The sequence below is a fragment of the Giraffa tippelskirchi genome, chromosome 5 (genome assembly GCF_054371585.1).
Source record: "Giraffa tippelskirchi isolate mGirTip1 chromosome 5, T2T-mGirTip1v1.2.pri, whole genome shotgun sequence".
In the NCBI taxonomy this organism is placed as follows: Eukaryota; Metazoa; Chordata; class Mammalia; order Artiodactyla; family Giraffidae; genus Giraffa; species Giraffa tippelskirchi.
Window position 1 is genome coordinate 177,441,868 of NC_137279.1, and position 14,122 is coordinate 177,455,989.

Here is a 14,122-nt window from a genome sequence, read left to right on the forward strand (position 1 = left end):
GCCCTGCCCAGGGAGTCCCAGCTTGGAGTGGGGGTGGGTGAGGGGGCCTTCTCTGCCTGTCCTAGGGCATTATCTATGACCCAGCCTCTGGGGTCTCCAGGGACCTGCCTGACCTATGACCTCCTCCACTCCTCACCTGCTCCTCCCAGGCGGAATTCAATGCTGATGATGAACCTGTTGGCCTTCGTGTCCGCTGTACTCATGGGCTTTTCAAAACTGGGCAAGTCCTTTGAGATGCTGATCCTGGGTCGCTTCATCATCGGTGTGTACTGCGGCCTGACCACTGGCTTTGTGCCCATGTACGTGGGGGAGGTGTCCCCCACGGAGCTTCGAGGGGCCCTGGGCACCCTGCACCAGCTGGGCATCGTCGTCGGCATCCTCATCGCCCAGGTAAGCACCCACCCATGGCTCCATCCCTTGGGTGTGTGTCCAGATTCGACTCCTCGCCCAACCTTCCACAGCCCTGCAGAGGACACCCTCGTGGACACATCCGAGGCACAGGTCCCAAGAATACACCACATTCATCATCCTCCCCGCTTCCCCATTCCTGGTAGGAGAGCAAGTCCAGTCGCCTTGACTCTTCTCATCCCCACCCAGTCAGCCTTGCATCCTTTCTTCTCACCCTGGGGACCCAAGCACAGGGCAGCCTACTGGTTTCTCAACATGCCATCGTCTCTCTTACACCTCCAGGCCCTGATACCTGTATATATGTACGCACTCCCCTCTCAGGGCTCTCCCTTCTCCATCCCCAAATCATCTTGTGGCAGAGTAGCAGTCCCCCTGCCCCCTGCCAGACATGTTTGCCATCCTGCTATCTTATCCCAACCCCACCCCCACCAATGCTGTTAAGCAGGTCCTGCTTCCCCCTTGTCACAGATGAGGAAACCGAGGTTCGGAGAAGTTAAGTGAAAGTGAAATTCACTCAGTTGGGTCCGATTCTTTGCGACCCCATGGACTATGAAGTCCATGGAATTCTCCAGGGCATAATACTGGAGTGGGTAGCCTTTCCCTTCTCCAGGGGATCTTCCCAACCCAGGGATCAAACCAAGGTCTCCCGCATTGCAGGCGGATTCTTTACAAGCTGAGCCACAAGGGAAGCCCAAGAATATTGGAGTGGGCAGCCTTTCCCTTCTTCCCGACCCAGGAATCGAACCAGGGTCTCCTGCATTGCAGGCGGATTCTTTACCAACTGAGCTATGACGGAAGCCCCTCAGAGAAGTTAAGCCTCACATTAGTGGCACAACTAGACTCAGAACTAGAGCCCTCTCTCTAAAGCAGGGAAAGGCCCCTGGGCAGAGTGGGGCCGGAGCGAGCCCTGAGCCGGGAGCGAGCCCTGAGCCGGGCGCTCACAGCCGCTGCTCCGGCCCTGCCTCCCCCAGGTGTTCGGCCTGGACTCCATCATGGGCAACCAGGAACTGTGGCCCCTGCTGCTGAGCATCATCTTCATCCCGGCCCTGCTGCAGTGCGTCCTGCTGCCCTTCTGCCCCGAGAGCCCCCGCTTCCTGCTCATTAACCGCAACGAGGAGAACCGGGCCAAGAGCGGTACGGCGGGCCCTGCCCCTCCCCGCCCCCGGCCCCGGCCTCCTCCCCGCGCTGAGCCACCCCCTCCTTCCCTCCGGCCCCCTCAGTGCTGAAGAAGCTGCGTGGAACCGCAGACGTGACCCGCGACCTGCAAGAGATGAAGGAGGAGAGCCGGCAGATGATGCGGGAGAAGAAGGTCACCATCCTGGAGCTGTTCCGCTCGGCCGCCTACCGCCAGCCCATCCTCATTGCCGTGGTGCTGCAGCTGTCCCAGCAGCTGTCCGGCATCAACGCTGTGAGTGCCCTGTACCCACCCTCTCCTGTGCCCCCAGCCAATCCCTGGGGCCCCAGGCCTGCTGTGGACAGATCCCACACCTGAAACAGCAGACGGACCCCTGGCAGGGGAGCAGCTCTCCTTTAGAACCCAAACTCAGAAGGGCCCTGGTGCAGTGTCCCCTTCACGCTGTACTGACCGTGTGTCCTGCACCCACTGGGAAAAAGGCCGGGGAAGAGCCATAGCACCCGGCTGAGCCCCAACTACTCCTGTGTCCCGTAGGTTTTCTATTACTCCACAAGCATCTTCGAGAAGGCGGGGGTGCAGCAGCCCGTGTATGCCACCATCGGCTCCGGCATCGTCAACACAGCCTTCACTGTCGTGTCGGTGAGTCTTCCGCGTCATTGCCCACAGCCAGCCAGCCGCTGGGGTCCAGCCTGTGCCCTCAGGGCCTCGGGGCCTCGTGACCGAACAGCAGTCCTTACTGCAAGCCAGGCATGCATCATGTGCTCCCTAAGTGCTCTCTCATTTCATCTTCAACAACTTGTCAAGTTCATTACTCGTATCAAACAGCTGACACTGATGTTCAGAGAAGTGCAATGGCTGGCCCAAGGCCACAGCCAGAATGCTCAGGTGTCTGGCACTCACGGCAGCTCTCACCCCCTGGGACCCTATGTAGTCCCCGAGCCCAGCCCCAGGGAAGAGGCGATCCATCTGCCACTCCATCTCTGCGGCACCCTGTGGCTTTCCCAGCACTTGGGGGGGGGGGGATCCGCCTGGAGGAAGGGGTGTGTTTGGAGGGTCACCTGGAGGGGAGGCAGTGACACTCTCTCTGCCAACAGCTATTTGTGGTGGAACGAGCTGGCCGACGGACCCTGCACCTCATAGGCCTGGCCGGCATGGCAGGCTGTGCAGTGCTCATGACCATCGCGCTGGCGCTGCTGGTGAGTTGCCGTTCTCTGGGGGCTGAGGGAGGGGGGAAGGGGAAGGAGAGGGGAAGGGGGAGGGGGGCTCACGTGGGCATCCCAAGGTGCTCGTCTCATCCCCAGGCTGGCCAACAGCATCTGAACCCCAGGTGGGGCTCCCCTCCCCCTGGTTCTGCTCCACCCACAGCCCGGGGCTTGGGCCTGACCTTGGGCCTGACCTTCCGCTTCCTTGGGCTGTCTCTTTCCATCCCACTCTCATCCGGTCTTGAACCAGCTCCTCCCTGCCTGGTGCTTTTCTCACCACCACACCTCCCGCCCCCCGCAAGTTCCCTCACCCCTGGAGCTGCTCTGCAAAGTCTTCCTCTGCAGCCTCAATTCTTCTTGTAAACAGCCCTAGAAAGCAATGCACTCCTTACCACAGAGGCATGGAAACATGCCTTATCTCACGCAGTCCTCAGGATGCACAGGAGTAGTTCTGTCAATATTTCCACTTCTCCAGTGAGGAAACCACTACTCCACCACCACCACCCCCCACCCTCCGTGAGGTTAGTAATGCAGCAGATAAAGCCAGAATCAACCTCAGGTCTGCTGGCCCCAAGCCTGTGACTATAACCTCTATGATAACCTTATCCCAGGCACTTCACACACCACTCGCTTGTCCAGTGTTTGGGCAAGGAAAACACCAGGACACTCATTTTACAGCTGCACCAAGGCTTAGAGAGTAATTGATGACTGGGAGACCCAGCACGCCATAGGTGATAAGCAGGGGATCTGGGATCTGGAACAAAAATATATAACTCTTCTACTCTGGTCTCCTCAAGAGTGGCTCTCTGTGCAACTTCATGCCTGCTCTATGCTGGTCCTGAGCTGGGTACCTTACAAGCCTCTGACTCCCACCCCCAGGAATGTTCTTCCACATCCTCCCACCATAAGCAGACTGCTCCACATACAGAGCCACAGGACCACAGGGACCTATTCTTAGCACCTCCTCTGTGCAACTACATGACCATTCCTAGAGGCAGACGCAAGCTCACAACCACCATGCAGGGCTTAAACTGTTTTGTTCAGATGAGAAAACTGAGACCTGGCACAGGGTACCTAAGTCACACAGCAAATCCAGGACCAGCCCGAGGCCTCCTGCCTGCCAGAGTTCTTAGCCTGCCCTGGGCTGCCCCTGAAGTTGATTTCTTCTGAGGACCCAGCACAGCACAGCCTAACTTTCTTCCCCTCTCTCATCCTCAACAGGAGCAGCTGCCCTGGATGTCCTACCTGAGCATCGTGGCCATCTTTGGCTTCGTGGCCTTTTTCGAAGTGGGCCCAGGCCCCATCCCATGGTTCATTGTGGCTGAACTCTTCAGCCAGGGCCCTCGCCCTGCTGCCATTGCCGTCGCTGGCTTCTCCAACTGGACCTCGAATTTCATTGTGGGCATGTGCTTCCAGTATGTGGAGGTGAGAACCCCAGAGTCCCCACACTTCCGTGTTTCTCTCCTGCACACAGGACCCTATAGCGCTGTGCAAAATGCTGTCCCTGCTGTTCTTACTGGAATCACACTGGGGAGGAAACAGGCTCAGAGGCCAGGTTATAGGCTCAGAACCCTGACCTCCACTCCAGGCTTCTTCCCTTAGCTTTGAATTGTCTGTTCTGCTCGGCCGTCAGAACCTGCTCCTATCACATGCCAGATGCAGCAGAGTCCTGGGTTGTAGTGCTCCTGGGTTGTAGGTGGGTGTTCCCTTTTTCAGATCAAGGACTCAAAGGTAAAGTGACCGTCCATCCTAAGGGCAGGATGTAGGGTCAGGCCTCCAAACAAGTGTTTCTATGTGTCTTTCAGCAACTGTGTGGACCCTATGTCTTCATCATCTTCACCGTGCTCCTGGTTCTGTTCTTCATCTTCACCTACTTCAAAGTTCCCGAGACAAAAGGCCGGACCTTCGATGAGATTGCTTCTGGCTTCCGGCAGGGAGGAGCAAGCCAAAGTGACAAGACACCTGAGGAGCTGTTCCACCCCCTGGGAGCTGATTCCCAAGTGTGAGGGGCCCCACACCACCAGCCCGGTCTGCTCCCAGTGGCCCAAGGATCTCGCAGCGCGCAGGCAGCTGGATGAGACTCTCAAACTGGTAGATCTTAGCAGAGCCGGGCCTGGGGCTCCTTCCTTCAGCCAGCAGTGATGTCCAGAAGAATATTCAGGACATTAACGGCTCCAGGATTTTAACAAAAGACTGTTGCTCAGATCTATTCAGACCAGCAACAAGTTTTATAATTTTTTATTACTGATTTTGTTATTATTTTTTTATCAGCCAGAGTCTCCTTCACCCACATCCCTGGCTTCACCCTAAACGGCTCAGTGCCTGAGGGTGGGGACCAAGCCCTGCCTAGACACTTGCCTTCTTTGCCAAGCTAATCTGTAGGGCCGGACCTATGACCTAAGGACACACTAATCGAACTGCAAACTATGAGTCTTCTACCCTAAGAGGTGGCTATGGCCACCCCTTCTGTGGGCCTGGGTCTCCCCAACCTAGGGGTCAGGCTCCGTTAGGTTTTGCCTATTCCCTTCTCTTCCTACCCAACCACTCAAATTAATCTTCCCTTGCCTGAGGCCAGTTGGGAGCACTGGAGTGCGGGGAGGAGAGGGGAAGGGCCAGAGTGGGCTGCCAGGTGCTAGTCTCCTTTGCACTGAGGGCCAGACGATCACCATGAGAGGAGGAGGGCCATGGGAAACTGAGAACTCACTATTCAAGAAGACCTGGACACTCCTGCCCTGCTGTGTATAGTTGGAAGATATTTATATATATTTTTTGGTTGTCAATGTTAAATACAGACACTAAGTTATAGTATATCTGGACAAACCAACTTGTAAATACACCACCTTACTCCCTCTGTAACTTACCTAAGCAGATATAAATGGCTGGTTTTTAGAAACGTGGTTTTGAAATGCGTGTGGATTGAGGGTAGGCAGATTTGGATGGGAACATCCAAATCTTAGAACAGCTTCAGACTTTCTGACTCCAAGATCCAGTTATTTCCAAGCACTGTTGGTCAACACCCTCTACTGCTTAAAAATCTGTTTGATCTCTATTACCTAGAGATTACCTAAAAATTGTGGCATTTGTGGCATTCCCATTTTTCTTCACAAATGATAGCTGGTATTCAAAAGAATGACAGCTATGTGCTGACCTTGATGCTCAGGCCTTGATATGCATTATCTTGAAAGTGAGGTAGGTACTATATCTCTGTACGTTTGACAGGCTCAAAGAGGTTAATGTGCCTGAAGTTTCACAGCAAATATGCTAAAACCCCTGCTTTTAAGTTATACTGCAGGAATTCCCTGATGCTTTCACTGTGGTGGCCCAGGTTCAGTCCTCGGTCAGGGGAACTAAGATCCTGCAAGCCACATGGTGTGGCAAAAAAAAAATAATAATGATTATACTGCACACCCCCTACCCTATACCTCAGTCCTCCCCTCAAACTCCTATCCCCTCCAATGAACCATGTTCACTGCACGGGCAGAGTGAACTGTTAAGCTGCCTTTTTCCATCTATTTAATTCAGAATGCCCTATATGATACAGCTTATAGGCTACTGCACACTCTGGAAAGATTTCTCATGCCCTTCTCCCAATCCCTGAATTTCAGGAGCACTTTGTTTCTTTCCTGTGGCACTATATCTTTATCACAAGTTCCTAATTCTTCCACTAGCCTCAATTTCACGGAAAGAAGTCACTTTGATTCTTCTGAGTCTCCAGTACTAAATACAGTGCTTGGCACAGAGCAGGCAGTCAGAAAACAGTTGATGAAATAGAACCACCAAAGATATTTGTCCCTAGAGGTTCATCTGACAAAATCTTGTGGAGGGGGGCGGGGGGATATACCTGTGGAAGCTTTCATAACTGCACACAGGTGAAACTGTAAAATCTGCTTGGCATGAAGAGGGGTTGTAAGGAGAGGGCAAGAAGGGGAAGAAAGTACATCCTAGTTGGCAGTGCCTATCTGTATTATCATTAGGTATAAAGAATCTGAAGAGTTAGCCATCATCTCACAAAGAGGGAGGTTCAGAGAAGGGGTGTGCTTTGCCTGAGCAGGGGGGCAGGGTGGTGAACCGATGAAGTGCAGGGGCCAGGTGTGATGAAGGAGGGCTTATCACATGTCCATGTCCTCAAAAGTCTTCTGTTGAAAGGAGTTAGTTCGCAGGGGCCCTGGGCGGTTAGTGCAAAGAGTCAGACCCCTGCTGCCTGGTGTGCACTCAGGGCTCTTAAAAACCTATGGTGACACCGGCTGCTGTTCCACCAGATGGAAGGAAACGGACTAGGGGTGGGGTTAGGGCCGAAGAGGCACGCTAGCGGCCAGAGCTTAGGGATGCAAAGCAGATGGCGCCCGAGTCCCCGAAATAGGGCAGAGCCCGGAAACACTCTAGCCCCGCCACAGCCCAGGGCTCCAGACCTTGGTTTGAAAAGGTCCGAGAATCCACTCCCGGGTTCCCGCCCTTCACAAGGCTTGCACCAACGTGCTGGATGCCACCATTTCCCAAACCGCGAGGTGCACGCAGGCGCCTGGAGTCCTGGCCCGCCCCTGCCTGGGCCCACAATTCTTAAGGAGGCACAGTTGCCAGTCCCTTGACGCCTGTTCTCTAGAAGCCGCAATCCATCGCGAGTGTAGAAGATTTGATGCCAGAACGATCTTTCATCTTCCCAAGGCCCCTAACACTGGTGCTTCAGGGCCGGCTAGGCACTCGCGCTCCCACGTGGTTAGTCTCCATTGTCTACTCGCGGGAAGGGCGGGGCTACGCAGTGTCTTCACCAATCAGAACCTCAATGTTGGGCTGGTGAGGGGCGGGCCCCAGGCTCCCACCAATCACAGCCTGGTTGCTCCGGGCGATGGTCCAGGACCATGTTAGGGACTCGGGTCCTATGTCTTCAGGGAGATGCGTTTGCTCTAAGAGCTGGCGACCGTGGCTGGGTTACCGCTGGCATCCTGAGGAATGTAGCTCACCTGGGATACCTTATAGCACAAAAGGTGACGGCTTGTGACGAAAAGGGGTACATAGGTAACGGGGCTCCTCCCAAACTCCCTTCTTTTCCAGTGCTTAGCTTACAGTTTTGTGAGAACCTTGATCTGATATCTCAGGCTCAAAAGTCTATTCTCCCTGGACCCCAGAGCGTCCCGTATTTCCTTCAGCAAAGCCCCCTCCACGCTGTACAGGAGTTGACTGTTATTCCCCCAGGCTGGGGAGGCAACTGCTAAATCATTCCTTTGTTGCCAGTCCCCACCACAGACTGATCAGGATTGCTGAGTGAATTTAGACCTAAAAGAAGTTCCACGATCTGAGTTCTCCCAATGCAGGTTTAGGGAGAAAATCCAACAATTCAGAATGTGTTCTTAATAATGGGGAGAGAATATTCTTTCTCTTCTGTGAAAACTACATTTTGATGCCCTCTTTCTCATTCTATGGTTTTTATGAAAATCTCTTACAAATCTGACCTGTTCTGTCCACTGCCATTGCTGGCCCTGGTTCAGACCACTTTGCTCTACAGAGATCACTGCAGCACCTCCTCACTGCTCTCTTTACTTCCTGTCTCTTTCCCTTCTTTCTCCACACAGCAATCTTTGTGATCTTTCTAAAAGGCAAATCTCGGCATGTTTCTCTTCTACTTAAAACCCTTCCTGGGCTCCCATTTCCCTCAGGGTAACATTCAGCTTTCTTAGCCTGGAAACTCAAGGCCGTTTGCAATGTTTCTAGCTCTCAGATGCAGCCTCCTCTCTCTCCACTGCCTCCAGCCCCCACCCCCTACCCCTGCCCCACCGCAACCATCCTTCAGGCATTGATCACTCTGTCCTCTGACCTCCACATACTCCTTCTCCTATGTGTCTTTCGGGTTCCCTCCACAAAGACTGATCCCCCACTTACTCTGTGTTCCACCATATCCCAGCACAGCCCAAGGAGTTGGCTGAGGAAGCTGCTACTTACAGGGGCTGGCTCACTGATTTCTTGGAACATTGCTGCCAACTAGTGGCTATTGTGTGAATGTGTAGGTGGGGGCTGGTTTTAACCTCAACTTCTCATGGATTGAGAGAATTGATTTCTTTGGCAATAACCCTTCACAGGGACTATTACAAAAGATGCTTTTTCAACCCTGTCCCCAGCACCCCAGAATGACTTCCTAGAGCAGAGTCTGACTGCATTACAGCTTCATGCTCCCTACTGTCTCATGGTAAAGCTCAAATTCCATGACCAAGCTGTCAAGATCTTTCACATTCAGGTCCTTGGAGACCTTATCTTCCCAAATGCTCCTTCAACACTTTAAGATCCAGCTAAGCTGAGATACTCAGTGTTCCCTGGAAAGCGCCTCACCTCACTGCCTAATCTTAAAACTTTCTGTCCAAGCTTCTTTCTCTTGGTCTGCTTTTGATCTCTCCATAAGGCTGTTTGATCTCAAAAAAGACCAAATTAACAACCACTTTCTCTATGAAGCATTTTTTCACTCCTTCAACAGTTACTTAACTGAACAAATACTCTTTGCCAAACTTTCTCCTCAGCTGTGTGGTGTCTTGGAAAGAACATGGTTTCTAAAGTCAGATAGAGCTGATTTCAGATTCCGGCCCTGCTACTTAGCTGAAAATCTCTGGGTAAGTCACTTCACCTTTCTGATCTTCAGTTTCCTCATCTGTCGTGATATGAAGTTGAAATAAGATGATGTGTGTATGAGACAGGTGTCCGTTAGAGTTACTCCGTATTTCCCCTTCCACTCTTTTCATAAAGTGTGGTACTCACCCCAAGGTTTCTCTGAATTCCAGGGATTTCAAGGTCATCTCTGGCTCTATGATCTGCATCTCCTGAACTACCTGGTACAGAGTTCCCAGCGCAAGCTCTTTCCTGTCATGGAACCCAGATCTTTTGATTAGTTTCACTTCATTCATTTACTGAGTACCTGCTGGGCACCAGGCATTGTTCTAGTGCTGGGGATACAGCAGTAAACAAAACCAAGATTTGCTTTCATGGAGCTTACATTCTAGTAGGGGAAACCAGCAATCAGCAATCAACAGGTATATAATAAAGTATCAGATGGTGATTTGTGTTATGGGGAAGAAAAGGCAAACCAAAGAATAGAAGATGATGGATGTGAGCATGGGGTGGGCGGGTCAATTTTAGATGAGATAATTTGAAGGTCACCCTGAAGGAGTGATAAGTGATAACAAATTTGAATGAAGTAAGAAGTGATAACAAACTTGAAGTAAGGGAGCAAATCAGACCCTTAATCTGGGGGAGAGGCTTTTCTAAGCTGATAGAACAGCAAGTCCAAAGATACAAAGGCAGGACCATGTCTGGTGTGTTAAAGGACCAGCAGGGAGGTCAGGACAGCTGGACCAGGGCAACAGGAAGATAGGGGCGAAGAGGTGGCAGGACACTAGACCCCGTAGGGCCTCATATGTCACTTGAGGACTTTGGGTTTTGTTTTGGGGTTTTTTTAATATAAGAAGAAACTTTCCAGTTTTGATATTTTGTTTGCATTCATTATAATATGCAGTTATGCTCAGCAGGTTAGTTACCATAGGGTTAGTGAGCAAATCCATCTTCCTTTGACATACTTTACAACTTTGGAGAGGACCTACATTTTAACGCATTTAGTTTTCTGTAACAAAAATATAGTTGTAAAGTGAAAACAACCCATAAAGATAATTATGAAAAACCTCTGACTCTTACAGAAAATTCATTGGCATTTCCAGTAACAAGTCTTAGAAATTTCAATTAATTTATCTTAGCTCTCCAAGATGGAAATAAGTATAAAAAATAAGCACAGACTCCTATCTGGGTACCAACTCCCTACTGCTCTGTGCATGGTGGGCTGGCATCAGGCCAGGGGAAGAGGATCAGGTCTGCAGGATTAAGTGGTACAGCAGCGCACTCGTGGTGAGAATCAGAGGAGCAGGAGACAATGAGGACAGGCCCAGGAAAACAAAGAAATGGAACAGCCCATGCGGAATGGAGAGGAAGACTGTCCTTTGGGCAGGGGCTAGAGCAACTGAGAGTCCCTTGGACTGCAAGAAGATCCAACCAGTCCATCCTAAAGGAGATCAGTCCTGGTTGTTCATTGGAAGGTCTGATGTTGAAGCTGAAACTCCAATACTTTGGCCACCTCATGCGAAGAGTTGACTCATTGGAAAAGACCCTAATGCTGGGAAAGATTGGGGGCAGGAGGAGAAGGGGACGACAGAGGATGAGATGGCTGGATGGCATCACCGGCTCGATGGACACGGGTTTGGGTAAACTCCAGGAGTTGGTGATGGACGGGGAGGCCTGGCGTGCTGCGATTCATGGGGTCGCAAAGAGTCGGACATGACTGAGCGACTGAACTGAACTGAACTGAGAGCGACTGAACTGAACTGAACTGAGGGCCACCAGCCAGCAGAAAGTAATAGAGGCGGACAGGCTTGCCAACTTGCCCCTAATTTCCAACAGACCATACCCAATGATGGAGATAGAGTGATGGAGATAGAGATGATATGGAAATATTCATAGCAGAGATGAGAAAACTAAGGGAGCTGCAGCTGAGGAATTGTCTGCGTATCTTTATGGGGAAGCTCTCTAATCACCATGACCACCATGAGGAATTTTGCCTTATGCCTTGACTCCTGCCATGTTCCATGAGATTAATAGTGTGATTCCCACTGTTGTCCTCTTTTTCCTTGCATTTTCCTGATACACCTTTATTGATACATTTGCTGTGAACCTTATGTAATGTCTAAGTGTCAGGTGGGTTCTGTGTTACCAGCTTATAATTGGAGATTGCCTTGGCACTCTATTTAAGTTTCTGTCAACAGTAGAGTTTCACCATTTGCATGGAAAAATGTAAAGTTAATAAAGCAATTAAAAAACAACAACAGCAAAAAAGAATAAGTATAAATTCAACCTAAACTTTATAAAAACTGGGAGGTAGATATTTTCCCTCCTCCCTCCTTTCTTTCTAAACAGAGAGTACAAATCTGTTGGTGTTTTGAACTTTCAAATGCACTTGTGTCAACAGGCTTCACTCAGAGTTTCTCAGACAGTACCACTGATTCTTGTGGCCTTGGGTTTAAAGTCTAATTTTAAAGGAGGGAACTCAAAGTATTTGGGGGGCCTATAATCTGTTTCCACAAACCTGTGATGTAATTATGGTGTGTCATATTGCCCAGGCAGGAATCCTCATCACTTTTTTTTTTTTTTTGAGTTTTAAAATGAATTTATTAAAGAATGGCCTTAGGAAGGCAACAATGTTTGATTTGTCATTTTAGCAAAAGTTCTACTTCTTCATGCTGTATAATAAAGGTAATGTATGAGGGTACAGAGTGATAAGCTTCTTTCTGCTGGAATTATCTGATAGTACGGCACATTGTAGTCATTTCCTCAATGCTAGGATACATTTTTTGTTAAGTTTTCTATGCTTTTCTTCAAAAAGCCATGAACGATAACAGGATGTTATTAAAAAGCCATTTCTCCCCATTCATTCTGTAGTACTGGAGTCAGTGTTTTTACCATTACAGGCTACAATTTTCACTTTATCCAATTTAACAAGTTCTGTCACCTCTCTGAATTCAACATCATTCAGTTCAAAAGTCTACGCATTATTGCAGAATCTGTGCGTATTTAGAGAGCCCTTCAATCCTGCAGATAATGTCTCAGATGTTTGAAATCTCAGTAACTCCTCAGGGAAGGTAGCCAAACATACACAGGCCTGAAACTGACTCTGACTTTTTGTGCCAGTGTTGAATTTACAGCTTTATCAAACTGAAGTAGAAATTGAAGGGCAAGTTGGGGGTAATGTCGATAGAGGGTATGAGCTCATTGAGGCTCTCCTGAAGACTGCTTCCCATACTGGTATTTCTCTATAGCTGAGGTGCCATGGCTTAGGAGGGAGAAATTATTTTTCTTACTCAGGCTTTCACTGATGTCCTTGGAAAAGGCGCTTACTGCCTGGGAGTGTAGAAAAGCATTGCAGCCAGGAACCCAGCAGGAACCCCACCCCACCCCTACCCCCACCTCTCCCATCACTTCCTATTGTCTTTTCACAGAGGTAGGAGTAGAAGTTGACAAGGGAAAGTTACTAACACCTACCCCACAGAACTGTGAGGATCAGGCAAGACCAAGTTGGGATACTCTTTTATTTTCCAAATTAGGATACTCTTAATGTGATGCTTGATTATAGAAATGGTAAAGATTAGGAGCTATTATTATTTTCTGATAACCTTATTTCTCCATCCCTGTCATATTCTTTGAGCTCTGCCTACCATTGGCCAAGATTATAGCTAGCCAATCATCTTGCTGCTGCTGCTGCTGCTGCTAAGTTGCTTCAGTCGTGTCCGACTCTGTGCGACCCCATAGACAGCAGCCCACCAGGCTCCTTCATCCCTGGGATTCTCCACGCAAGAATACTGGAGTGGGTTGCCATTTCCTTCTCCAGTGCATGAAAGTGAAAAGTGAAAGTGAAGTCACTCAGTCGTGTCTGACTCTTCGCGATCCCATGGGCTGCAGCCTATCAGGCTCCTCCGTCCGTGGGGTTTCCCAGGCAAGAGTACTGGAGTAGGAAATGCCTACTGAGAAAAAGCCAGGGTGAGTGGGGACTTCTCCCCTATCTCTGCTTGGTGGTTATGTGTATTTATGGCCACGGGTATCCCCGGTAGCCAAGTTTCTATTTTTAATACCAACAATGGCTAATATTTAGATAGTGAGTGCTATTTGTCAAGCACTGTCCTTAATCTATGACATATATTAGTACGCTAGATCTTTACCAACACCCTAGGAAGTAGGTACTATTATTATTATACCCATTGTATAGATGAGGCAACTTCAGTTGGGCCACCAACATAAACCACACTCTGTAAGTGGCCTTTTATTTCCATTCACAGCTATGAACTGACATGGCCTAACTGCCTCCTTTGCCATCAAACCAAGAGGGAAAACCAGTCTTATCTCCCATTACTCTGCCTGATAAAGAGGCAGTTCTTATTTACACTTATTGCTGAACAAATCAAACATAAAGAAGTCAAGCAGTTCTTTTTTGTCACATCATCATCCTTGGGGGTAGTGCTGTATGCTCCTCTCAAGCACAAGTGCTTAGGTACATGAAGTACAGTGGGTAAAGATGTGATTTTGACATAAGAAGCATAGCATTTTAATCCAAGCAATGCTGTGTATTGACCCAGGCCTATCTTAGACTTGGTTTCCTTATCTATGAAATGAGGATAATAAGTGAATCTTTGTCATTGGGTTACTGTGAGTATTGAAAGAGGAAAGACTTATATACCTGGCTCATAGCAAGCACTCATTCAGTGGTTACTAATTTTCTGTTGTTTATTTGTTTTTGCTTCCCTTGTGGCTCAGCTGGTAAAGAATCCACCTGCAATGTGGGAGACCTGGGTTTGATCCCTGGGTT

The 14,122-nt window shown here is 49.7% G+C and overlaps 2 protein-coding genes, 2 long non-coding RNA genes and 1 pseudogene across 6 annotated transcripts in view; 4 read left to right on the forward strand and 1 right to left on the reverse strand.

Moving 5' to 3' along the window:
* SLC2A1 (solute carrier family 2 member 1) overlaps positions 1 to 5,638 on the forward strand; it is a 28,416-nt gene extending 22,778 nt beyond the window's left edge. For both annotated transcript variants that reach the window (XM_081492246.1, XM_081492247.1), the window contains exons 4-10: positions 150 to 390; positions 1,380 to 1,542; positions 1,629 to 1,816; positions 2,078 to 2,182; positions 2,638 to 2,739; positions 3,967 to 4,170; positions 4,551 to 5,638. In XM_081492246.1, the coding sequence (XP_081348372.1) occupies positions 150 to 390; positions 1,380 to 1,542; positions 1,629 to 1,816; positions 2,078 to 2,182; positions 2,638 to 2,739; positions 3,967 to 4,170; positions 4,551 to 4,751 (1,204 nt within the window). In that variant the 3' untranslated portion in view covers positions 4,752 to 5,638. The remainder of the gene's footprint in view (positions 1 to 149; positions 391 to 1,379; positions 1,543 to 1,628; positions 1,817 to 2,077; positions 2,183 to 2,637; positions 2,740 to 3,966; positions 4,171 to 4,550) is intronic.
* A 1,991-nt stretch (positions 5,639 to 7,629) lies between these two features.
* Positions 7,630 to 14,122, forward strand: part of LOC145506842 (uncharacterized) — a 34,709-nt gene continuing 28,216 nt past the window's right edge. For both annotated transcript variants that reach the window (XR_014054374.1, XR_014054375.1), the window contains exons 1-3: positions 7,630 to 7,727; positions 9,249 to 9,338; positions 9,507 to 9,755. This is a non-coding gene — a long non-coding RNA (uncharacterized LOC145506842). The remainder of the gene's footprint in view (positions 7,728 to 9,248; positions 9,339 to 9,506; positions 9,756 to 14,122) is intronic.
* Positions 10,585 to 11,378, forward strand: LOC145506840 (protein BEX3-like). The gene is given in 3 exon segments (XM_081492260.1): positions 10,585 to 10,723; positions 11,100 to 11,187; positions 11,190 to 11,378. Coding segments are annotated over 3 exon segments (288 nt in total). The 5' UTR covers positions 10,585 to 10,673; the 3' UTR covers positions 11,340 to 11,378.
* Positions 11,818 to 14,122, forward strand: part of LOC145506843 (uncharacterized) — a 28,130-nt gene continuing 25,825 nt past the window's right edge. The window contains exon 1 of the long non-coding RNA XR_014054376.1: positions 11,818 to 13,299. This is a non-coding gene — a long non-coding RNA (uncharacterized LOC145506843). The remainder of the gene's footprint in view (positions 13,300 to 14,122) is intronic.
* LOC145506839 (transcription initiation factor IIA subunit 2-like) lies at positions 12,194 to 12,593 on the reverse strand (annotated as a pseudogene).